The sequence below is a fragment of the Hypanus sabinus genome, chromosome 2 (assembly GCF_030144855.1).
Source record: "Hypanus sabinus isolate sHypSab1 chromosome 2, sHypSab1.hap1, whole genome shotgun sequence".
Lineage (NCBI taxonomy): Eukaryota > Metazoa > Chordata > Chondrichthyes > Myliobatiformes > Dasyatidae > Hypanus > Hypanus sabinus.
The window spans coordinates 83,299,297-83,325,980 of record NC_082707.1 but is presented as its reverse complement, the minus strand read 5'-3'; the positions used below and the strand labels follow the sequence as shown (position 1 = coordinate 83,325,980).

General features: G+C 42.3%; 1 protein-coding gene across 1 annotated transcript in view; it reads left to right on the top strand.

Annotated features, from left to right (window-relative positions):
- The first annotated feature begins 3,360 nt into the window (after nt 1-3,360).
- Nucleotides 3,361-26,684, top strand: part of plekhb2 (pleckstrin homology domain containing, family B (evectins) member 2) — a 43,357-nt gene continuing 20,033 nt past the window's right edge. Inside the window, exons 1-6 of the mRNA XM_059949095.1 lie at nt 3,361-3,466; nt 5,996-6,051; nt 6,824-6,976; nt 7,348-7,450; nt 11,503-11,542; nt 13,465-13,557. Of these exons, the coding sequence (XP_059805078.1) occupies nt 6,015-6,051; nt 6,824-6,976; nt 7,348-7,450; nt 11,503-11,542; nt 13,465-13,557 (426 nt within the window). The 5' untranslated portion in view covers nt 3,361-3,466; nt 5,996-6,014. The remainder of the gene's footprint in view (nt 3,467-5,995; nt 6,052-6,823; nt 6,977-7,347; nt 7,451-11,502; nt 11,543-13,464; nt 13,558-26,684) is intronic.

Below are 26,684 nucleotides of genomic sequence, written 5' to 3'. Positions count from 1 at the left end.
TACTGGTCCTCTATCCACTCCCATCTCTCTTTTAATTTTTACATATTTGAGAAAGCTTTTACTATCTATTTTGATATTGTTTGCAAGCTTGTTTTCATATTTCATCTTTTCCCTCCTAATCGTTCTTTTAGTTGCCTTCTGTAGGTTGTTAAAAGCTTCCCTATCCTCTGTCTTCCCACTGGATATTGCTTTGCGGTATGCCCCTTCTTTTGCTTTTACATTAGTTTTGACTTCCTTGTCACAGTTGTACCATTTTGCCATTTGAGTATTTCTTTGTTTTCTGGAATTTATCTACCCTGCAACTTCCTCATTTTTCCCCAAATTCATGGCATTTCTGCTCTGCTGTCATCCCTGCCAGCAGGTCCTTCCAACTTGCTTTGGCCAACTCCTCTCTCATACCACTGTAATTTCCTTTACTCCACTGAAATACTGCTATGTCAGACTTCACTTTCTCCCTATCAAATTTCAAGTTGAACTCAATCATATTGTGATCACTGGTTCCAAATGGTTCTTTTACCTTTAGCTCCCTAATCTGCTCTGGTTCATTGCATAACACCCAATCCAGTATAGCTGATCCCCTAGCAGGCTGAACGGCAAACTGCTCTAAAAAGCCATCTCTTAGGCATTCAACAAACTCACTCTCTTGACATCCATTCCCAACCTAATTTTCACAATCCACCTTCAAGTTAAAATCTCCCATAACAATCATAACGTTGCCCTTTTGACACACCTTTTCTATTTCCTGTTGCAATCTGTCGTCCACATTCCAGCTACTGTTGGGAGACCTGTATATAACTGCCATCAGCTCCTTTTATCCTCACAGTTTCTTAACTCAACCCATAAGGATTCAACATCTTACAATCCTATGTCACATCTTTCTAATGATTTGATGCCGTTCTTTACCAGCAGAGCCACCCCACCCCCTTTGCCTATTTTCCTATCCCTCTGATACAACAAGTAACCTTGATCATTCAGCTCCCAACTACAACCATCCTTCAGCCATGATTCAGTGATGATCACAACATCATACCTTGAAAATCTGTAAAAGTGCAACAAGATCATCCACCTTATTTCTTATACTCTGTGCATTGAGATACAACACTTTGTTTTCTGCCCTTTTTGATCTGCATCCCTAATGGACCGATACTCACCCTATCAGCTGCATTTTTATGTTCCAATCTGCCTGCCCTTCCTGACAAGCTGATTGTACGCTATCTTTGCTCTTTTACCAAAAATCCTATCCTGAGTCCCTTCACTCAGTTCCCACTCTCCTGCCAAATTAGTTTAAACCCTCCCCAACAGCTCTAACAAACCAACACTCAAGGATATTGGTTCCTCCTTGGGTTCAGGTGCAACCCGGAACTTTTGAACAGGTCATACCTCCCCCAGAAGAGATCCCAATGATCTAAGAACCTGAAGCCCTGCCCTGCATTACTCTGCCAAATCATTCCATTTCTACCCTCACAAGCAGCAATCCAGAAATTACTACCCTGGAGGTCTCGCTTCTCAGCTTTCTACTTAGCTCTTTAAACTCTCTTTTCAGGACATCTTTGCTTTTCTTTCCTATGTCATTGGTACCAATATATACCAAGACATCTGACTGCTCTCCCTCCCTCCTTGGCAATAGCAGCCACAAGTTAACAGACAGACATACTTTATTGATCCCAAGGGGGGACTGGGTTTCGTTACAGCCGCACCAACCAAGAATAGTGAAGAAATATAGCAATATAAAACCATAAATAATTAAATAGTAAGAAGTTAATCATGCCAAGTGGAAATTAGTCCAGGACCAGCCTATTGGCTCAGGGTGTCTGACACTCCGAGGGAGGAGTTGTAAAGTTTGATGGCCACGGGCAGGAATGACTTCCTATGACGCTCAGTGTTGCATCTCGGTGGAATGAGTCTCTGGCTGAATGTACTCCTGTGCCTAACCAGTACCTTATGGAGTGATCTTCTGTGAAGATCTTCACAGAACTGTGATCTTCAATCTTTGATCACGTCAGGAGTGTAATTTTGCAGGTCTGTAAAAGACTGAAGATGTGTGGATACAGGGGGAGGGAGAACAGGTTGCTGACAATCCCATATTGGTGAGGATGCTCTGTACTTAAATGGGAAATCGGTTTCCCCATTCAGTTTTGTGTGCAGAATAGTATTTACCCATGTACTTGGCCACTGGACATACAGTCTTACAAGAACTGAGTCTTGACCATCCCAGCTGTTGACTTGCTCACCAGTCACAAGGGATATTACAGTTAACACTGCCAGTCTGTCACTCATCTCTGAAATAAATTGCTCCTTACCTCAGAAAGATCCTTCTGGTGGATTTTTCCAGAAACGGTCTAATCCTTCTGGGAAGGTGGAGCAGGCTCTTCCTCCCCCCTCCCCCCAAAATCCCTTTGGATTTAACTTCCTAAACCCCTAATGGAGAGCATTGGTGAGAGTTACTGAGCTGAATAATCATGAGGTGTGCCAAAATAAATATTACGAAGAGGTTTTAAGTGCCAAGTGTAGTACGGTCCAGATTTTTACCACTTATGATTAAGGCTGGAATGTCATAGCTAGGATGGAGCAGTCTTACTTTTTAGATTGGATTATAGAGAATACATGAAATAGTCAGAGCATTTGATTTCACCAGCATCTGCCAATACATTTTCTCTTGGTCTCTTAAATTTATAAACAATATTTGGCTTAGGGTCTTGGACCTGAGACATGAATTCTGTTTCTCTTTCCACAGAACTATCTGATCAGTTGAGTATTTCCTGAATTACTGTTTTTATATATGTTTCCTTCTACCTCATAAGTTTGTCCAATCTCTTTAGTTGCATCTAAAATTCGCTACAGTTAATCATTCTACACGCACACCGCTCTCTGCGTAAATAACACACACAAGATGCTGGTGGAACACAGCAGGCCAGGCAGCATCTATAGGGAGAAGCGCTGCGACGCTTCTCGCTTCTCCCTATGGATGCTGCCTGGCCTGCTGTGTTCCACCAGCATTTTGTGTGTGTTGTTTGAATTTCCAGCATCTGCAGATTTCCTCGTCTCTGCGTAAATAATTTGCTTTAAAATCCCTTAATCCTGGAGGGCTGACTTATTAAAGGTTTCAAGTTAAGCTCTCAATCACCGGTGGTGATATTTTGCCGGTACTCGTCACTGAAACCGTGACAGATTTTTTTTAGGATGATACATTTACAGTCGCTGAAATAGTAACTTTGGGGAGGAGCTATCTGCTGTTTGTGTCAGACTCATCTGATCAGACCAGGGACGAGACGGCGCTCTGCCTCCTGGGATTTGTAGTATCTCAAACCCTAGGGACACGGCGAGGCTTGGTTGAATTCACTACAACCCCCAGACGGCATTGCGAAGGGAGGGGTGGGGACGTCGACGTGACTCCTCAGAAGTGAAACGTTTTCTGTTACAACACGGTTGCTTTTTGGTGTTTGTGTTGACAGGGACCCGTCTGCCGGTAAGTCAGGTGTTTTGTTGAATGAAGGGCAGGCAGCTGATGAGTGAGATGGAATGTGAAGTGTTACATGGCGTTCTGGTTCCAGTTCTGCTGTGTGTCAGGATTCCAGCCCTGAACGTCAGTCCGGGCCCGGACTCGATCCTTCGGCGGGTTCGGGGGTCATAGTGGAGCAGGGCTTGGCTCAGGGCTGGCGCACCTTACCAATGTTTACAGAGAAGGTGGAGCAGCCCCTGGCCAACTCAAACTGTAAATATAATCCCTCGTTTCGTCCCTTGCACTTTCTGTCTTGTCGACATTGCTTAGAATCGGGCTCTGCCATGCCAGTCATTGCGGCTCATTAAGTTTCAAAATAAAATCCTGTACAGGGTTAATGGGTCTTTGTGTATTCCTTCAGTATTGTTATTACATTAACGGTGATAACTCGTGATTCTGAAGTTAACTCATAGAAGCAAACATTTTTTCTCTATTTCCGTTTTTGGTTTGCTTCCGCCTTCCACCAAAAACTTGCTTCGTCCGCTGTCCATCATCGACACATTACAGTGCCGTTCTGAAAGCATCTTTATATTTCAATAAACTGATGTTAAAATCAAGTTTGTTCTCATATGCACAAGCACACGTTTGTATAACAGCATCACGGGCACATACAGAAGCTGCATTCACAAAAAAAAAACATTAAATAATTTATCCAAATATTTAAAAAACAATTAAAACAGTCCATCATATCGAGTAATCCAGGTGGTCATAGCATTGTTCTTGTTAATTTTAATATAGTTATAATGTTTTTGTTGCATGTTACACCCTGACCAACACACCACAGCAAATTCCTAATACATGTAAATATATATGGCCAATAAAGTTGATCCTTGATCCACTTGTGTTCTAGGACTTTGCTGATTGGTTTAGAAACTGAATGGTTGAAGGGAGGTGGCTGTTCTTGAACTTGGTGGTGGGGGCTTCTGTACCTCCTGCCAAGAAGCCTATGCATTTTGTAAGGGATATACATTATACAATGATAGTTTAATTCCCAAAAAGTGTTGTGCCTGTAACTTTTTCTAACGGTTGAAGGAACTTGCCCGTCGTTAGTTTGGGGAAGGGACAGGGAAAATGGAAGTTTTACCTGAGTCAAGTTCTGTATGACTGATCCCTTGTTCAAGCAGGTCCCCTGTGGGATTCCGGAAAAAGTTCCTTTCAAATCTGAGATCTCCTGTTGGTACTGCACTTCAAGCAATATACTTTGCCCACCTTAGCATAAAACCTTCTGGAAAACAGCAACAAAAGCAGCATTTGTGAAAATTCTAAAGACGCTGATAGATCATTTCTTGTAAATAAGTTTACTAGATTGACTAGATTAGGACTTTATTCCTTGGAACATAGAAGATTGAGGGGAGATTTGATAAGTGGTATACGAGATTATGATGGGTATAGAAAGGGTAAATGCAAGCAGGTTTTTTTCCCTTGTGTGATAGAGTGAGACTACAACTAGAGGTCATGGGTTAGGGGTAAAAGGTGGAAAGTTTAAACTGAGCATGAGGGGAGTCTTCTTCACCTAGAAGGTTGTGAGTATGGAATGAGCTGCCAGTGCATGGAGCTTGTGAGCTTTATTTCAATGTCATAAGAGAGGTTTGGATAGGTACGTGGATGGTAGGGGTATGGAGGCCTATGGTCCTGGTGCAGGTCAATGGGAGTAGGCTGTTTAAATGGTTCAGTACAGACTAGATGGGCAGAAGGGCCTGTTTGTGTGCTGTACTTTTCTATGACTCTAATTGAATGGCAGGGTAGTATATGGTGACAATAAATTTACTTTAAAAGTTTGAAACAAGGTAATAACAAGTGACCATGAGTAGATGAAAATGTGTTGATGTAATGGTCAGAGCAGTTTGAAGTTTTTGAATGCTACAGTAAGTGAGTGAGTGCTTAACCCAGCTAATTTGCAAACTTGTGCTTATGGTTGCCAACGTTGGCAGTGAACGGGAAATGTATAAGCATTGCAATTAATATGCTTTCAGTCAGGAAGTCTTTTGAGGCGAAAGACACTTTTTCAAGAAATTGGAAATAAAGAGGAAGAGCTTAAAGAAGATTGAAAATGATGACTTTTTAAAATCAAAATATTATACAGTACACTCACTAATTGTGTGTCTGCAGAATCTTTGGATTCTTTTCATTTCTAATACTTCAATCTTTGTCACCACACCTCTTGATTTAGTTTGAATCTACAAATTATTGATTAAAATAAGACATGCATTATGAATAAACTCTTCTCAGGCTTTCAGCTGGGTACAAGTGCTGACTGTAACAGACATTTCAATGACAAATTCTGCCATGGCAGAGTTTGTCATCGTAACGCCAGTAATAATCGATACCTGTACCTGGCTGGAAGCCCAGGAAGAGTTTATTTGTCACATTAACTGGGAAAGCACTAGATCATTTCGAGACATGCATTGTCCCTAATTTCATATGCCTGTAATGCGTAATACTGTATTTTGTGGGCCTTTGATTTTGGCTTGTTTTGATGCCTTTTTCTTTCCACAGACCTTTTGTTGCCACAAACATGGCCTACATTAAAAGTGGATGGCTGCATCGGCAAAGTAAGTTGTACAATCTTCAAGTAGGAGCTGTGATCTATTATTAAGAGCAATTGTAAGGAGAAAGTTTACGTGGTCATAAAGTACAGTATTTTCCCGATTTGAATCATTGTACACCAAATAAATAAAAAATTCCAATCTAGACCTGAATCTGCCTAGTTGGACACTAGCAACCTTTGCTCCCCACTGCCATTAATTACAGTCTAATGTCACACTATGCTAACTACTATGCTCCCTCTTTTAACTAGTCTCTTCCTTGTGGGTTAATTGAAACATGCTGGGAAACCACCTGCTTTCACACAACTTTCAGTCACCTTGCTTGAAATTCATGGAAAGTTATTTTGTGCCAACATTAAATTTTCCAGATGCATTTGCGTGATGCATCTGATGCTAAAAAAATATCTTTAAGACAATTATCTTATACCCAGGAGGTCTGTTGGCCTGCTCATGCAGAAGTAGACTAATGAACCATTGGGCTGTTGATATTTAGCAATGTGACGTAATTTTATTAGATGTGCACTTTCTGTGGAAAAAAATTGAAGGGAAGGGTGCGGGTGTGATTGAGGATATTCATAAATGTTTTTGCTGTGTTTTGGGTCATTACTTTTGTTTGCAATGTTCGATAACTTCATTAATTATCTTCTGTTTCGTGGCCTTCTTTTTCTGAGCGAGGAACTGTGGAACTTGCACTGATGGGAAAAGCTTCATGTTTTGAATGCTTTGTTTTGCATGTTAGATTCAGCTTTCTTTTCCTCACAAATTTGAACTATTTCAGGTACTATTTTAAAACGATGGAAGAACAACTGGTTTGACTTGTGGTCGAGTGGTCATCTCTTTTACTACGATGATCAGTTGCGAGTGGACTTGGAAGATAAAATCCACATGAAAGTGGACTGTGTTAACATCCGATCTGGATATGAGTGCAGAGGTATTATTCTGATTATTTTTTTACCTTCATTGCTTCATAGGTGTTTAATCAGATCTGTGACAAGGCTGTACTTAGTTAAATTTAATACTTTTAAAAATTGTGTCCTGACATGTTTATATCACATTTCAAAAGCTTATCATACAACTAATTTTATCTAGCCTGAAATTGTAGCTGAATGTTGCAACAATTAGGACATATTGTGCATTTTCTGCAGATTTGCAGTGCAGTCATGCTTAAAGCTATAGTGCAGTCAGTTAAAAGATAACTAGGCACCAGGCTGAGAAAAGCTTTGAACTGGCCTAATAGCTTTGAGTATACTACTTCCTTTCAAACTTAATGTTGGTTTTCGTTTTCTTTCCTCAACAAATTAGATTTCCAGCCTCCAGAAGGAAAGTCTAAAGATTGTTTACTCCAGATTGTGTGCAGAGATGGAAGAACCATCAATCTCTGTGCTGAAAGCCCGGATGATTCTTTGTAAGTATTTTTTACATTTCCCTCAGTTTTCAATATTTTTACAAAAAGTTACGTTTGTTCTAAGTAAAGGAGTCAAAAAAAGGTATTTCTTACCTGTGATCAATTCTCATTGCTTCTCCAAATTACAATACACAGAAGGTAGCACAGTTGGGCCTATGCCAGTTGCTAGAGAGGCAACTCCTTTAGTACTACCCCCACCCCATCCTACCTTCAAAACTTATACAGTCGGCCCTCCTTATCCACAGGTTCCGCATGTGCGGATTCAACCAACCGCGGATCGGGAAAACCCGGAAGTTCTCTCTCCAGCACTCGTTTGAGCATGTACAGACTTTTTTTTCTTGTAATTATTCCCTAAACAATACAGTATAACAACTATTTACATAGCGTTTACATTGTATTAGGTACTATAAGTAATCTAGAGATGATTTAAAGTACAGGCAGTCTTTAAGTCAGATTTGTACGTAAGTCAGAACAGGTACATCCAGTATTATTTAGCGCAGTTAGTCAAATGTTTGTCTTAGCATATAGTATATATTTTACCTTCCTGTGCATATAAAACACTTAAGAAACATATGTATTTCAATAATTAAACCACTGCGTTGCTTATTAATAATTGTAGCTTTCATGGGGGCAGGGCCTTTCACATGCTCCATTATTTTCACTTTACCCTTTAAAATTGTTCCGATTGTTGACCGACTGTAGCCTAATGCTTTTCCAATGACTGATGGTGTTTCAGCTCTTTCTGATCACTTTATTATTTCCACTTTATTTTCAATGGTCATCATTCTCCATCAACAGAACAGAAACACTGGATTCAGCAGGTCCTGAGCTCTGCTGGTCCTAAAGTCCACCATACAGAGGCAGGTTAAATAAGGGACTTGAGCATCCGTGTCTTTTGGTATCCACAGGGGGGGGGTGTCCCGGCACCAATTCCTCCACAGATAAGGAGATAAGGAGGGCCAACTCTACTCGCTTGTTCATTCTCTTCAGCTTCAAATTGACATGAGCCTAATCCAAGGGGCCATTTACAAGACTCAATTAACCTCTTGGCACGACTGGTGAATGTGAGAGGAAATTGGAACGTCGAAAGAAAGCCCTTGCAGTCACAAAAAAAAATTGCTAACTTAGTACCCAAGCTGAGGATGAATTTGTTTCATTGAGACAATGAGGCAGCAGCAATAGTTTCTCTACCAACAAGCCATTTTCCCTGTCTTTGCTCTGATCCTTCCTCTTAAAAATGTATTGTAAAAATATATGAGACTATTTTGTTTGCCGTGATTTTATTGGCTTTCAAATAGAGTTGATCTCCAAACTGTTTTGTTGCAGAAATTAGGCTTCAGCATTACGAAGGGAAAGCCCTGAGTTGAAAAGGAATACGTTGCACTGAAAGGCATTATGTTGCTATTTTGTTAAACAGCTTATTTTTCTGACTAATTTTGAGCTACTGTACACCATAAGAGAATGGCAAGTTCTGAATGTTAAACACGAGGCTCTTCAGACATCTTGTGTGCCACCTACCTACAGAAAAGATGTAAATAAGATTGAAAGAATACAAAGAAAATTACCAAGGATGTTGTTGGGTCTAGAACACCTGAGTTACAAGGAAAGATTGAATAGGTTAGGACTTTATTCCTTGGAAAACAGAAGATTGAGAGGAGATTTGATAGAGGTATGCAGAAATAGAGGGGTATAGATAGGGTAAATGCAAGCAGGCTTTTTCCACTGGGGTTGGGTGGGACTACAACCAGAGACCATGCGTTAAGGGTGAGAAGTGAAAAATTCAAGGGAAACATGAAAGGAAACTTTTCACTCAGAGGTTCATGAGAGCGTGCAACGAGCTGCCAGTGCAAGTGACGCATTGATTTCAACATTTAAGTTTGGTTCGGTACATGGATGGCAGGGGCACGGAGGGCTCTGGTCCCAATGCAGGTCGATGAGAGTAGGCAGTTTAAATGGTTTGGCATGGGCTGAAGGGCCTGCTTCTGAAAGGTGCTTTACTATGATTCTATGACTTAGAGCAAAAAAAGCAAAAGAGAGGGCATACAAGGAAGCCAAAGCTAGTGGGGTGGTACAGGATTGTGAAGCTTTTTAAAAACTTGTAGAAGGAAACTAAGAAGGTCATTAGGAAGGCAAAGATGAATTACGAAAGGAAGCTGGTGACTAATATCAAAGAAAATACTAATAGCTTTTTCAAGTATATAACGGGTAAAAGAGAGTTGACAGTAGATATAGGGCCAGTAGAAAATGACGCTGGAGATATTGTAAAGAGAGATGGCAGAGGAACTGAATGCATATTTTGCATCATTCTTCACAGTGAAAGCCTTCTGCAGTATACCGGACATTCAAGAGTGTCAGGGAAGTGAAGTATGCACAGTGAAAATTATGACTGAGAAAGTGCTCAGGAAGCTTAATGATCTGAGGGTGGATAAACCTCCTGGACCTGATGGAATACACTCTCGGGTTCTGAAGGAAGTAGCTAGAGAGATTGCGGAAGCATTAACAATGACTTTTCAAGAATCGATAGATCCTGGTATTGTACCAGATGACCGGAAAATTGCAAATGTTACTCCGCTATTTCAGAAGGGTGGGAGGCAGCAGAAAGGAAACTGTAGGCCTGTTAGGCTGACATCAATGGTTGGGAAGTTGTTGTTAAGGATGAGATTACAGAGTACCTGGAGGCACATGACAAGATAAGCCAAAGCCAGCATGGTTTCCTGAAAGGAAAATCCTGCCTGACTAACCTACTACAATTTTTTGAGGAAATTACAAGCAGGGTGGACAAAGGAGATGTAATAGTTGTGGTGTACTTGGATTCTCAAAAGGCTTTAGATGTGAGGCTGCTTAGTACGATAAGATCCCATAATTACAGGGGAGTTACTATCATGAGTGGAGCATTGGCTGATCGGCAGAAAACAGAGTGGGAATAAAGGGATCCTATTCTGGCTGGCTGCTGGTGGCCAGTGGAGTTCCACAGGGGTTGGTGTTGGGACTGCTGCTTTTTACGATGTATGTCAATGATTTGGACTATGGTATTAATGGATTTGTGGCTAAATTTGCAGATGATACAAAGATAGGTAGAGGAACAGGTGGTACTGAGGAAACAGAGAGCCTGTAGAGAGACTTAGATAGTTTAGGGGAATGGACAAAGACTTGGCAAATGAAATACAATGTTGGAAAGTGTATGGTCATACACTTTGGTGGAAGAAATAAACGGGCAAGTTATTATTTAGATGGGGAGAGAATTCAAAATGCAGAGATGCAAAGGGTCTTGGGAGTCCTTGTGCGGGATACACTAAAGGTTAACCTCCGGGTGGTAAAGAAGACAAATGCAATGTTGGCATTCATTTCTAGAGGTACAGAATATAAGAGCAGGGATGTGATGTTGAGGCTCTATAAGGCACTCGTGAGACCACACTTGGAGTATTGCGTATAGTTTCATGCTCCTTATTTTAGGAAGGATATACTGACATAGGAGAGGGTTCAGAGAAGATTCACGAGAATAATTTCAAAATGAAAGGGTTACCATACTAGGAACATCTGGCAGATCTTGGGCTGTATTCCCTGGAGTTCAGGAGAATAAGGGGGGATCGCATAGAAACATTCCAAATGTTAAAAGGCCTGAACAGATTAGATATGGCAAAGTTATTTCCCATGGTAGGGGAATCCAGGACAAGAGGGCACAATTTCAGAATTGAAGGACAGAGATGCAGTGAAATTACTTTAGTCAGAGGGTGGTAAATCTGGGGATTCGTTGCAACAAGTAGCTGTGGAGGCCAAGTCACTGGGTGCATTTAAAGTAGAGATAGATAGGTTCTTGATTAGCCAGGGCATCATGGGGTGAAGGCAGGAGAGTGGGGATGACTGGAAGAATTGGATCAGCCCATGATTGAATGGTGGAGCAGACTAGATGGGCAGAATGACCTACTTCTACTCCTATATCTTACGGTCTTATGACGTCAATTTCTTGGCATTCAATTGTACAAATCGGATATGAATTCATTTTGGACACTTGAGTGCTCCCAAATTAGTGTCTGTTTTTACTCTTCATGCAGGGCTTGGAAAATTGCTCTTCAAGATGCACGGACCAACTCAGTAAGTAGACAGTCTTCTGGTTGGTATATATCCTTTTCTGTTTGAATGGATTTGAATGATAAAAGCTTTCTGTTTTCATATCTCATCTGTTAAAGCTTGCACTGCATATGTTGATGAGTGGGGGAGTTTTAAGGGTGCTTTTCATCACTTTGTTTCTGTCAATGATTCTAAGATGTGTCTTCATTAACAGCGACACCCTGACATCCCCCTTCCCTGCCCCCACCCTCACCTTCCAAATCCTCAATGCTTCATACCTCCAAGAGATCAGGTCTGGTGGGTAAATCTCAAAGTTGAGTGCTAACCTGTTCTTTCAGCATGTCACTGAATACAATTGTCTTACGCAATCTTCGTAGATAGAAAGCTCAGTATCTTCACCTCCTCAGCATACTGTCAAAATTAGTTTTGGCCCCTACTTAGTTTTTCGACTAAGAAAGTTATTAGTTTTTTGATGAGATGACAAGGATGATTGAAGGTAGAGCTGTGGATGTTGCCTGTGTGGATTTTAGTAAGGTGATTGTCAAGGTCTCTCGTGGGAGGCTCATCCAGAAGGTTAAGATCCATGGTGTGATGGCTGTTTGGGTTCGGAACTGGCATGCCCGTAGAAGACAGAGAGTAGTGGTCGAAGGGATTTATTTGAGCTGGAGGTCTGTGATTAGTGATGATTCTTGGGTATTTATGCTGAGACATCTGCTGTTTGTGATGTATATAAATGGTCTGGATGAAAATATAGATGGGTAGGTTAGTAAGTTTGCAGATGACATGAAGATTGCTGGTGTTGTGGATAGTGTAGAAGACTGGCAACAATACTGTGGGATATAGATCAGATGCAGATATGGGCAGAGAAATGGCAAATGGAGTTTAGCTTAACCAAATGTGAAGTGTTGCACCTTGGTAGGTCATGGAAAGAGAGAGTACATTGTTCAAGGCAAAATCCTGAACAGTGTTGATGAACAGAGGGATCTTGGCATCTAAGTTCATGGCTCCCTAAAAGTGGCCACGCCAGTTGACAGTGTTGTTAAGAAGGCTTATGACATGGTTGCATTTATGAGTTGATGCATTGAATTCAAAGGTCAGATATTCAGACTTAATAAAACTCTAGTTGGGCTGTATCTGGCCCCACTATAAGAAGGATGGAAAAGCTTTGGAGAGGATGCCGAAGTGGTTTATTAGAATGCTGCCTGGATTAAAGAGCATGTGCTATAAGCAAGAGGTTAGACAAATCTGGTTGGTTTTCTCTGCTGAGGGGAAATGTTGTAGGAATTTATAAGACTATGAGAGGCATAGATAGAGGAGACAGCATCTATTTTCCAGGGTTGAAATGTGTAGTACCAGAGGGTATGCATTTAAGGTGAGAGTTGTTCATTTCAAAGGAGATGTGAGGGCCCACTTTTGTTTATTTTAAACAGAATGATGGAGGCCTGGAATGTGCTGCCTGGTGTGGTGGTAGAGGCAGATTCATTGTGGACATTAAAGAGCCATTTAGATGGCACATGAATGTGAGGAAAACAGAAAAGTGGATTAATTTAGTTGGCCATTTTGATTACTTATTTATTTGATTCTCCACAATGTGGACTGAAGGGCCTGTTCCTGTTCGGTGATCAATGAACAAGATTTGTTAATGTATCCTCTTCTTCATTAACCGTATAACAAATGACCTCCACGATGTCTATTGTCATAACACCCCTAATACATCATAATCATTCTAGTGTGTTGATTACAATGTACTTATGCTGTGTTTCATATATGAAGACACATATGTAAATGAGTGAATGCTCAGCCTGCAGAGCATTGTGATGGCTGTTGCTGTTTTCATATTAATATAAAGCCAGAGCTTATTACAAAGTTTTCTTTATGTAATTCTTAATTACATTTTTAGGAAGTTCTAAGCATAAACTTGTTTTAACATATTTGACTTATTGCAGAACATTGCTGTCGGTCCTGAAGTTCTCAGAGAAAATGCTGCTTTTGACTCTGCACCTCCACCATACACAGCTTATCCCACAGCACCGGGACAGGTAGATACTAGCCATTACATCGGAACCATTTGTTTGTTTTCACATGGGATTGTTCCGGGGTCATTTCTTTGTTTTGCTGAAGTATACAATTCCATCAACTGGGAGCTGCACGTGGGGAAACAAAGGCAAGTGCATTATTTGGGTCAAGAAGGATGATGATAGGAGGAATGCAGTAGACGTAACGGAAGCTCGAATGGAACTAGGCCTGGAATAATAGTGAAAGCTGCGTGGGAATTTGATGGTAAAAGTACACACATTAGAACATGTAAAAGTGAGGAGCTTGGGAGTGGTGGAGGAAAGGGGAGAAAAATGATAGACTTTGTAAGGTTTAACCTTTTTATGAGTGAAGGATTAGTCAGTTTTGTCCAGTGTGCCTGCCCTGAATTCCCTCATGGGGTGTGATGCAGGCATATTGCGGATGGATTGTCTGCTCTACCAGAACAGAAGATTTATACTGCTTAGGGTCTGCCTTTTGTTTTCTTGGAGGTGCCCAGGGCTTTGTTTCACTTTCCTTATTGACCTATCTTGTGTAGCACACGTAAGGTGCTGCTGGAACTCCGTAAGTCAGGCAGCATCTATGGAAATGAATAAACAGCCAATGCCTCAGGCCCAGATTCTTCCATCCCATCTTGTGTGTTTGTTTGAAGGGTAATGAGAAATTATCATTGTTCTCGTCTCTCTGATAAATATACAGATGGTGAAGAATTTATCTTCTTCTGATTAATTTACTTTAATTTTATTAAGTGGTAAATTTGGGCCATTTAGCACACTCTCTTCTCCAGGCACAATTTTGTTCTCTCTCAGGATACATCCCAAGGGCAAAGTTGGGGATGGGGCAGTGGTGTCATGCTTAAACTTTCCATTCCATAGTGCCAATGTAGTCGCAGTAAACTGAAATGTACATCTGTCATCAAATCCTCATCAAATTTGTTTTCTTGTTGGCAGTCATGGCATGTAGAGTGATTTTATTTCAATACAGGTATTGTTTGGGGATACTGCTTTGTTACAGAGTTGCGCTAACTTGCTTGGGTTGGGGGGGGGGGTTGTCTGGTGCATTTGGTTTAGGTCAGATTAGAGGCGGATTCCCCAGTGAAGAGTTTCTTTTCTATATACTATAGCTTGCAAATTTCCTGAATCATCATTATTTTCATCTCTTCTGTTATCCAGTATGATAACCATCATGTTGACTTTGTGGAGTAAATTATAATTCCATTGCTAGGTTTAAAGCTAAAGTGACTTCAGATCATTCAGCATTGCAGGTAGTTACTGTGCCATTGTTGCAGTAGACAAGCTTTGCAACTTTTAAAATGGTTTATAACATTGGGTATAACTGTGGGTATAAGATTTTTCAGCCCACTTTGAGCTGGAATGCTGTGACCCACTGAAATTTTCTTTGCTTAGTGAAATATTTTTAAGGGCTAAGTTTGAGAATTTAATTTGAAATCTGGACACATTATTTGCATGTATATAAACACCTCCATACACACCACTGACTGCAGTTTTCCACAGAGGATGGCAATAATTGCTGAGGGCCTCCTTATCTCTCCTGAGCAATCTGACCACCATCATCTCTGTCCTAATTGTCCAGCTCGGGTAGCTGACATCTAAGGCTTGTATTGTTTGTCCCATATCCAGCCGGCTAGCCGTGCTTCATCATGCAGTGCTCGAACAAAATCCACTCCAGAATGGCACTACGGTTTCCCTTGGTGGGTCCTGTGCAAGGTTTTGGACTGACCATGTGCCTTAATTGATTATTTTTTTAAAATTTGTACACACATACCTAACTACTGATACCATTAAACAGGTTACCGATAAGTGCAAATAAGAGAAAATCTGCAGATGCTGGAAATCCAAACAACACACACAAAATACTCAAGGAACTCAGCAGGCCAGGCAGCATATATGGGGAAAAAAGTACAGTCAACTTTTCAGGTCTCTGAAACATCGACTGTACATTTTCCCATAGATGCTGCCTGACCTGCTGAGTTCCTCCAGCATTTTATGTGTGTTACCAATAAGTACCATCATTACATAGGTATAACACTTGTGTGTTCTAACAGAAATTTGTCGTAAACTACAAATTTAGACAAGAAAATGGATAGTACTTGTTTTTAAACATAAATCCCAATGAAACTCACGTTTTACAGCCTTTAACCCACATTACAGTTTCTAGTCTTAGAGTGGCTGATGTCTGTCTACTGGAAGTCTGCTTCTTAGCATTTGGAGTGTGATCTAATGGATGTGACGATACCAGTGGCGGAGGATGGTAGTGGCTGCCTGATGCCAGTCTACCATCCACAGCCAGTTGAGGGATTGTCTGGGGGGGGGGCTGCAGGGATTAGGTGGGGTGAGCCTGAGAGATCGTTGTACCAGTCGGTGTTTCATGGAGAGTGAGAAGACATCAATGCCCTGAAGTCTGCACACCAGGCAACCTCATGGGAGACTGGGTGGGGAATTGGTGTGAAGGTCAGACAGCAACTGGCCCACCTCCTCACTACTCCACATTGGTGCTGGGCCCGCTCATCACCATTGTTTTGCTGTCTTCATTCCTTGGAGATCACTCTTCATGCAGTGAGAGGAGAACAATGCTCGTGTTTAAATCATGTGCATTGAGGGGGTATATTCTGCCCGCTGCATGAGAGCAGTCAGTTTGTGGGTGTTTGCTTTCTTATAAGCTACTTGTGTGCAACATCACTGTGGGGAGGTTGACTCAGACTTGCTCATATTATGGCTCAGCACTGTCCGCTATAAGATATAGAGAGGGGCTCCTTCATCCTGCTTGTCACTTCCCACTACCGGTCACCTCTGCCTTCTCCAGAGGCATCCCTGTCCTGGTGCTCACTTGAGGCATGTTTGAATTTTTTTTCCCTAGGTGAGCTCTCACACTTCGTTCCCAAACTGTGGACTGGTGGTGTCTGTTGCCGTGTGAGACACCCAGTAACATTGTGATCTCTAATGGTACCGATGGCTGAGAATATATGGGCTACGTGTGACACGCTGAGTCCTGAACCTTCAGGTTTTTTCAGGTTTCTTCTACTCCCTCGAGTATCTCACCTGCCTGTTCCTGGTCCATTAGTTCTTCCTCTTCTAGTAGAAGGATACCTTGAGCCTCCAATAATAACCTGCAAGGGCAGGAACAGCTACGAAGGTGTAGATGCTGAGTCTTCTGTTAATGTAGCAGTGGTGAATCATTTGATGGTGTGTATGCTGAGTCTGGGGCATGTAGTGTTTTATGATCCATCTCTATTAGATGCCTGCAGCTCTTGTTCCTTGGCCATATAATTCTTCCTACCTTTTCCTGGCAGGTTCTGCTTAAAAGGAAAAGGAATATGGTTATTAACAGACATCATATCTGTTTAAATGCCTGTTCCTTGAATGGAATCGGTTGTGGCAGAGGCAGTCACTACTGTAAAAGAGAGGAGTCTCTTTGAGGGAGAATCACATCTTCTATGGTTGTACACATTTCACCTTGATATTTCAGCTCAAATCATGGAACTACTTGTACCATTGTTCCATGGTCGTTACTGGCACTATCCCAACAACCTCCCAGACTTTTCTAATGGTGCCTCTACGGGTTCTCTTTGCAGCAAAGGACCGTCTTCTCTCATTTCTGACATCAGTCGGCACTTATAAATCTGCCAATTGAAAATCGGTTCTCTCTCCCTTTCCCCAGAAACCCCTTTGTCTTTCTTGCTTGCGCAAGCTCAGTGATCAGCACCCTGAGGGATCACACTGTTGTGCGCAGTTCATGTCTCTACTTGTTGTGTGGTGTGCCCTTTGGGGGCCGTCTCCCTGGCCAGTTTGGTGCTCAGCAAGGTGTGCTGTCATCGTTTAAATTGAGTTGGATACCTTGTGAAATAGAGCAAGTCCCAAATTACAGCATTATTCCAAGTGAAAAGGTTCAAGTGCTTTTTTTTTTGTTTAAAGGTGTTAGTATATTTTGTCTTTTATGGAGAAAATATCGAAGTATTAGTGTTTTTCAAGCTACCCTTAAAAAAGAGCAATAGTGTCTAAGACTCCATTTCTAAATAATACTTTGTTTAATATCCATGTTTTCATATTGGAGATGTAAATGTTTAATTACTTATGCCGAGCAGTTGGTAATTCTTGGAATCAGGTTATTGCTCTAAGTATATCTAGTTGTAGCCAGCCAGTGGTGTCGTGGCCTCTATGCTGGGCTTCAAGGCTGGTGATCCCGGATTTGAAATCAGCCGGCTCCTTGCACACTTCCCATCCGTGCTGGGCTGAGCATTGACCTAACAACTTGACTTCATTTTTTAAAAAAAGCAGACCAAAAAAAAAATGTTAAACAAATGGTTTAATTTATAGAATTATCCAATGTTTGATATGTTATAACTGATTGTAACCATAGTATTGTAAGAACGTCAGGAAACAGTCCATTTGAATATCCTAGTTTGAGGTTTTGGCTTGAATTTGTGTACAAGGACCTCTTCTTTCTTTTTCTCTCCTCCTGCTGAATTTCTGCAACATTCTCTCTGTATAGAGTCATGTATACAGGACCTTCAACCCAACGAATTCATGCTGACCACTATGCCCACCCAGCTAGTCCCAATTTCCTGCATTCAGCCCATGTTCCTCTAAGGCCCAACTCTCCATGTACCTGTACCTTTCTCAGTGTTTCTAAATGATACATTTTACCTGTCTCAGCCACTTCCTCTGGTAGCTTGTTCCATATGCTCATCCCCTGCATGGAATACATTGCCCCTTTAACCCTTTCCTCCTCACCCTAAATTTATGGCCCCTGGATTTGGATTCACCTACTATGGGGAAAATTCTGTCACCATCCATCTTATCTATGCTGCTTACAATTTTAAGTGTTTGTATAAGATTGTCCCTCATTCTGCTACATTCCAAAGAATTAAGATTTGGCCTGGCCAACCTATCTCTATAACTCACACCCTCTAGTCCTGGCAACGTCCTTCTAAATCTTTTCTGTGCTCTTTTCTAGTTTAATCACATAATTCTTACAATGGGTTGACCATAACTGTACAATATTCCAAGTGCGGCCTCACTGACAGACAGGCACCAACCAAGAATAGTGTAGAAATATAGCAATATAAAACCATAAATAAATAAATGATACACGTACAACTGCAAATTGATGTCTAAGTTCCTATACCCAGCACCATGGCCTTCATTAGTCAGGGCAAAGCACCTTTTCTCACTGCCTGTGGTCTCCCTCAACGAGCTGTGCACTTGTTCTCCAAGGTTCCTGTGTTCCATTACACTCCCTGGTACCCTGCCAATCATAGAACAATTCCTGCGCTAATTTGAATTTCCAAGAAGCGTCATTCATACTTATCTGTATTGAAACCCATTTGGCACTGTACTTCTTGGCCCAATTCACCAACTGATCAGGATCCCCCTGCAATCTGTTATAATTATCTTCACTATCTGCAAGCTTACTTAATAAGATTTGTGCTTTCGCACCCAAATCAATTATAAATAATGACTGACAGAGATTCGAACACTGACCCTTGCGGCACACTGCTTCCATTCCAAGAAACAACTTTCAACCATCACCCTCTGCTTCCTATCTCAGACAATTGTCAATCCGCCTAGCCAGCTCCCTCCAGATTCCATTGCACCTAAGCTTCCAGAATAGTCTACGATACAGAACTTTGCCAAAGGCCTTGCTAAAGTCCAAGTAGACAACACCCACTGTCCTGTTCTCATCTACCTTTTCAGTTACCTCTTCAAAGCAATGTAGAAGTTTTAGTCAAGTCTGACATTCCATGCACAGAGCCATGCTGACTCCTAATCAGATGGTCTATCCAAATGGTGGTCGATTCTATTCTTCAGAGTTCCTTCTTCACTGCTGAGGTCAGGCTGACAAGCCTGTAATTCCCTGGTTTTTCCTTTCTACCCTTTCTAAACAGAACAACCTTAGACACCTTCTAGTCATCAGACACTTCAAGAGCTAATAATCAATCAAGTATCTCTGTAAGAGCCTCCACAATTTATTCTGTAGCCTTTCACAAAGCCCATGGAACATTGGATCAGTCCCTGGGAATCTGTCCAGCTTGGTCTGCTGTAAGGTTCCAAAACACATCCACTTGTTTTCCTTCTCTTGAGCAATTACTGTTTTCTCATCAGTAAATACAGAAGAGCAGTACTCATTAAAAAATCTCTCATCCCCACCCCAATCTCCTGTGGTTAGGGCATAGGCAACCCTTCCGATCTCTAAGGGGACTTGTTCCTCCCTAGCCACCTTTTTATTTTTAATATATTTATAAGACCAAAAACACAAGATATTTTGCAGATGCTAGAAATCCAGAGTAACTCACACAAAATTCTGGAGGAACTCAGCAGGGCAGGGAGCATCTATGAAGAGAAATGGAGAGTCGACATTTTGGGCCAAGACCCTTTATCAGGACTCTTGTGAGTCCTGACAAAGTGTCTTAGCCCAAAACATTTATTTATTCCTCTCCGAAGAGGCTTCCTGACCTGCTGAGTTCCTCCAGCGTTTTGGAAAAAATAAGGATTTTCCTTAACTTTACTATCCAAATCCATTTCATACCCTCTTTGCCCTCCTGATTTCCCTCCTTAGTGTATTCCTAATTTTTTGTAGTCGTCATGGGATTCCTGACCTAAACCTCATGTATGCTTTATTTTTCATGACCAGAGCCTCAATATCTCTCTTAAGCCAAAGTTCACTGAACTTTCCAGGTTTAACCTTCACCTCAAGACAGGGGTTCCCAAGCTGGTATCCACAGACCCCTCGGTAAATGGTAGGGGTCCATGGTGTAAAAAAGGCTGTGAATCCCTGCTCTAAAGAGGAACAGACTGCTCCTGGGCTCTTGGTATCACAACCTTAAAAGCTTTGCACTTGCTGTTTGTTCCTCGTCGTTCAAGCAGGGTGATCCATTCGACCCCTGCTCAGATCTGTCCCATTCCACCAAAGTTAGCCCTGCGGTCTAGGACCAACCTGTGGACCTGCCCTGTCCTCTCCTTTTCTATCAATATCTGAAAACTAATAGAATAATGGTTATTAGAGCCTAGGTGCTCACTGTCTACTGCTTCAGTTACCTCCCTGTCTTGTTCCCTAAGACAAGTTCAGGTATTGCACCCTCCTGAGTTGAGCCCTCCATGTACAGACTGGGGGAAACTTCCCTGGACACGTTTCACAAATTCCAGCATGTCCAGACCTCTAATGCTCTGGGTAGTCCAGTCAACACCAGGGAAATTAAAATCTCCTGCTAATACAATCTTATTATTTTTTGCAGCTATGAGCATTTTTCATATGCACCTGCTCTTCCAAGTTCCTGCTGACTGTTGGGGAGTTTACAGCCCCACTACAGTGACCCTCTCCTTGTTTTTACCTATCCTGCCTCACTGGGCAATCCCTCAAGACTGCCATCTCTAAGTACTGCTATTAGCTCCTCCCTTACCTGTATCTTTGTCATACCTGTAACATCAGTACCCTGGAATATTGAGTTGCCATTGTGTGGCCCTCTTTCAACTACATTTCTGTTATGACTGTAACATCCCAGTCCTCAGTCAATCCATGCTCTCAGTCCGTGTGTCTTGCGTGTTGAACCTTGAGCACTGAAATAAAAGCAGTTTAACGGGGTATTTATTTCCCTGTGTTTACTGTGCCTTTAGCTATCCTGATTTCTAGTACTGCTTTATCCCATGACTTGAACCTGCCAATCTAGTTTCAGCGCTACTGTGTAGCACTAGCAAATTTTGTTGTAAGTTCAAGTGCAACCTGCCCTTCTCCCCAATAGATGGCAGTCACCAGCTGTTGGAAAGGTATTTGGAGGACACAGCTGTTGCAGAAGACAGTGCAACACTTGCAGGGGAAGTCATTTCTATTTCTGCTGAAAGAGCCAAAGAGTGGAGGAGGAGTAGGCATAGACCTGCTTTAATAGGCTTTAAGAAGGTAGCACTGATGTTGTTGAATGTTGGGCTGAATTTTGGGATGTGGTCTTTCCTTGAGATGTTGTCTATTGCTAATTGGCTTGACGTAGCACAGAATTGCGCAGAATAGGGGTTTAACATCAGCACTCGCAGAGTGACTGGTTGTCGGTGAGAACCTCATCCCAACGCTTGCCCATAATCTGGAGAGAATCAAACACAAGAAAATCTGCAGTTGCTGGAAATCCAAAGCAACACACACAAAATGCTGGAAGAACTCAGCAGGCCAGGCAGCATCTATGGATAAGACTGAATACAACTGTCCTGATGAAGGGTCTTAGCCTGGAACGTCGACCATATTCTCTTTTCCATAGATGCTGCCTGGCCTGCTGAGTTCTTCCAGCATTGTGTGTGTTGCTATTATTTAAACTGTGCATTTGTCCATAGATATCTTTGATAACTGCAGAGAAAACTAGCAGATAATCAATTTTAAAATTATTGAATAATTACAGTAAATTGTGCTTAAATGTTCTTCAGATAATGTAAATTGAAATGTGCTGGGAGTGAACAGTATGTGTGCTGCTCAGTAACCGTCCCTATTACACTCTTTCTTCCTGCTACACACCCCCCACCCCACCTGTCTTTTTGAGCTTTGATATTGTGGACTGCGAGTCTAGCTATTGTGCAGCACATCAAACGTTGATTACACCATCTTCGAGAAACACCACCACATCCTTCATTAGGGAAAGGAAAGTGCTGTAGGTATACAAAGCTGAGAGGACAGTAAGAAACTTTATTCCAAGGAAAATGTGTCTAGAATGAAAGTATATAGATTTAAAGTGTGGTGAAAGAAGTTTATATTTGATCAGATTAATTTTGTTTTCACTCAGAGGCAGGTGCTGTAGGCAAGTACTGTCAGAACATTTAAGGAGCATTGGACCGAGTCCCTGCAACTTATTCTTTCATATGCTCAAGAATGCTTTATCTTATCTTCCCCTTCCCCCCTCCCTGCAATAATTCTGATATCCACCTGGATTGAGGTTCACTTACAACACACAGTGAACCTGTCAACCAACACGTATTTGGGACATGGGCAGAAACTGGAATATGCAGAAGACTTGGAGAGAATTTACACACAGAGAGCATTGGAGCCTTGGTTCTTGCAGCTGTGTGCCACCAGCCAAAACACAGTGCTACTAGTCAGATTTGCCTTCAACAAGTTGATAAATTCTTCCCTTTGGGGGGAAGCAGTGTTTAAATTTGTTCTTAACTGTAAAATCTTTGCACCACTCGTGAGCTACCCTTTAGGTACTAGTGTCACTTGATAATTTTCTGATGGGAATGATGGATTTTTGTTAATTAAGGGGATCAAAATATGTAAGATAGTTTCCTGATCTGTGGCTTTACAGTGGCCTAAAGGGTATGGGAAAGGCACTACTTAAATGAAGCAGCTCCTCTTTATGTGTTTTGGCTAGGGTGATGAGTACAGATTGGTGGCACACAGAGTTGTGTTCATAGTTATTAATGCAAAGGAATAGCTAAAGGTACTTTCGGAGGATTAATATTTGTGAAAAATCATCCTAGTTATGGCTCTTTTCTCTAAAGGCCTCTAGGCTTTGTATCCAGCAGGCTGTTGGCCAATTTCAGTTATGTTGACTTCAAGACAAAGGCAGAAGTGCTTCCAGCATGTGTACAAAGACATTACCAGACAACACTGACAGCTTGTTGATCCCTAGGAAAACAAGATTCTCTGTCTATTTTTTAATGCTATGGGCGCACATGCACTGAAATTGTGAATAATATCTGATCTGATTTGCACAACATATTACATCCCATCCATGGCTATATATCCAGAGTGATTCTAACTTCATAATTGGCATGTTGATGACTTGGTGCAAAACTTACTTGACATCAATCCTAAAATTATCTTTTCTAGCTTGGAGCCATTTCATTCAAAATTCTAATCAACTTGGTCTTGCCACCCCTACTTCTCAGTGCTGCTGCCCACTCTGCACCCATGCCTGCACTTGCATCTCTTCTCCCCCACCCCCTCAGCCTACTGCATTCTGGAATGTTGAAACATGGACGTCACATTGTAGTGTAGAGACCCCACAACGGTGAAGCCCCAGCCAGAAAGTAAAATTTGGGCACGGGGCACAGACATTCAGATCATTTTAAACTATGAAAATTGAAGTGAACTACCAAATGCTCTTCAAAACACTTGAAATACTGTGTATATATAAATAAGGCATTGAACTAAAACTAAGTAACTTTGCTGCCAAAATGTTTATCCTGAAGTCCCTGTTTAAATCTGTGCAGCCCCAATATTTGTGCCAGATGTGATAGGAGGTGCTGTTCACCTTCCTCCTTCCACTTACCCGGCTAATGCTGGGGAGAAAAGAGCAGGTTTTGCTGCCGATTGTCAGTGCAAAGCAACTGAGGACTTGTTTTGACATCCAGTACTGGCTCAGCCTTCCGCTCCCATCTGTAAATACCAGACATTTGCATCTCACGCGCACTTGTGACATTCCATTGACTTATTTTAATGTTGAATGATGTCTGCTCATGGATGATCTGCCAGCTTCAATGAATGCTTCAATGATTTCCCATCAACACTTAGTTGATGCTTAGGTATTGTGGTCACAGACTGTCCGTTCTTGTCTTGAGTGGTGGGTTTCTAGATAGGAGTTGTTGACCTTGCAACAGTGATTCAAGTCCAAGTTGAACTGAGATACAAGTTGGAGGTGATTGTGTCCCTAGGCATCCCATGGCCATGTTCTTGATCAAGGTCAGTGTGTTTGGAGGATGGGGTGCCCGCGTCCACCACAGCGTTGAGGTCATCTTCCATCGCCTCCTTCTCCGAGCCCACCCTTCACTGATGAACCTTATCTCCAACCCTCCTCTTCTTGGACACCCTGCTCTGGTTTCCTGCCTGCTCTCAATCTTTTCATCTCTTAATTGCTGATGAGACATCAACCAGCTCGACTTCAGCACTCCTCTTTCATCCTCGAATTGTACCCCCTCTAAACACACAGCCTTCCATTCTCTCCACACAAGTCCCAACCTTACCGTTAAACCCACATTCAAAGGGGGTGCTGTTGTCGTCTGGCGGACTGAGACCAAACACCAACTCTCAGAGACCTCCTTGTACTTGACCCTTGAAAAGATCCTCACTCTGGACCATCAGAAACTATCTCCAACACCATCACTAACCCTGGAGAACTCCCATTCACTGGCACCAAACTGACTTCCCTGCTCATTTCTACCTTCTACCAAAGATCCACAAACCCGACTGTCTGGATAGCTTCATTGTCTCTGCCTGCTTCTGCCCCAATGAACTCGTACCTGCATAGCTCGATTCCATTCTATCCCTCTTGGTTCAGTCCCTTCCCACCTGCATCTAAGACAATTTGCATGTTCTCAATCTCCTCAACAACTTTCAATCCCCTGGCCCTGACTGCCTCATTAATGTCCAATCCCTTTACACCTCACCCTTCCCCCCCCCCCCCAATCAAGGAGGCTTTAAAGCTCTTTGCTTCTTTCTTAACAAAAGACCCAATCAATTCCCCTCCACCACCACTTTCTTCCATCTGGCAGGAATGGTCCTCGCTCTCAAATGTTAGTCCTTTGGCTCCTCTCACTTTCTCTAAACTCGAGGGGTAGTTACTCAAGGCTATCCTGCCTTTTCGTTGACTACATAAAAGTGTTCATGTTTACTTGGTTAAATTTACTTGGTCCATTTCTAACACATCTCTCCCCTGTCTCTGCCTCTCTGTCTCCATCTCTGGAGACAGATTGTCTACCAACATATTTTGTAAACCTGCAGATTCCCATGGCTATCTTGACGATAGCTCTTCCCACTCCGTCCCCTGTAAAAATGTATTCTATTTTCTCAGTTCCTTCATCTCTGTCACATCTGTTCCAGGATGAGGCTTTTCATTTCAGGGCATCAGAGATGCCCTCCTTCTTTAAAGAACGGGGTTTCCCTTCCTCCACCATTGATGCTGCCCTCACCTGTTTCTCCTCCGTTTTCCAGACATCCGCGCTCACCCCATCTTCCTGCTGCCTAAGCAGGGATAGAGTTCCTCTTGTCCTCACCTACCACCCCATGAGCCTCCACATCCAACATGTCATTGCCTGCAACGTCCACCAACTCCAACGGGATCGGACACCATGCCTGTCTTTACCTCCCATCCCCACTCTGCACTTACTGCAAGGTTTGCACCCTCCATGATTGCCTATTTGTAGTACCTCACTAATCTCCCTCCCGGGTATATTTTGCTGAAAGTAGTGGAAATGCTACCCTTTCCCGTGCATCTGCTCCCTTACCTTCATTCAGGGCCTAAACAGTCCTTCCAGGTGAGGCAACACTTCACCTGCAAAACTGTTGGGATCACCTAATGTATTCAGTGCTCCTGTTGCAGCCTCCTCTACATTGGTGAGACCCAATGTAAATTGGGAGGTGGGGTGCATTGTGTGAAGTACTGATGCTCTATCTGCCAAAAGTGGAATTTCCCAGTGGCCAACCATTTTGATTCTGTCCCCATTCCTGTTTGATACATTCATCCATGGCCTCCACTTTTGCACGATGAGGCCACACTCAGGGTGGAGGACCAATGCCTCATATTCTGTCCAGGTGGCCTTTAGCCTGGTGCCATGAACATCTGTTTTTCCTTCCAGTGTGTTTTTCCTCCACTTCATTCCCACTTCTTTAATTCCCTACTCTGGCCTCTTACCTCTTCACCTCACCTGTTTGTCACCTCCTCCCCCCATGCCCCTCTTCCTTCCCCTTCTCCCATGGCCTACTCTCTTATCAAATTACTTCTTTTTCAGCCATTGCCTTTTTCTCCTATCACTTCTCAGCTTCTTACTTCAGCCCACCTCCCCCACCCGCCGGCTTTCACTCTCTAGCTCCTTCCTCTCCCACCACCTTTTTATTCTGGCATCTCCCCTCTTCCTTTCCAATCTGAAAGACAGGTGTTGACTCCAAACATTTCCATAGATGCTGCTTGACCTGCTGAGTTCCTCCAACGTTTTGTGTGTGTTGCTCTGGATTTCCAACATCTGCAGAGTCTCTTGTGTTAATGGGGTGAAAGAAGCTGAAGTGGGAATTGGCACCAGGGCTTCTTTCTCATTGGTTTTTGGTGAACAGATCCAAGCAGATTCTCAATACTAGCTGACATGAGAGATTTGATGATGGTCGTTTCAATGAAAACATCAGTATCCTCTTGGCTTAGTACTCTCCA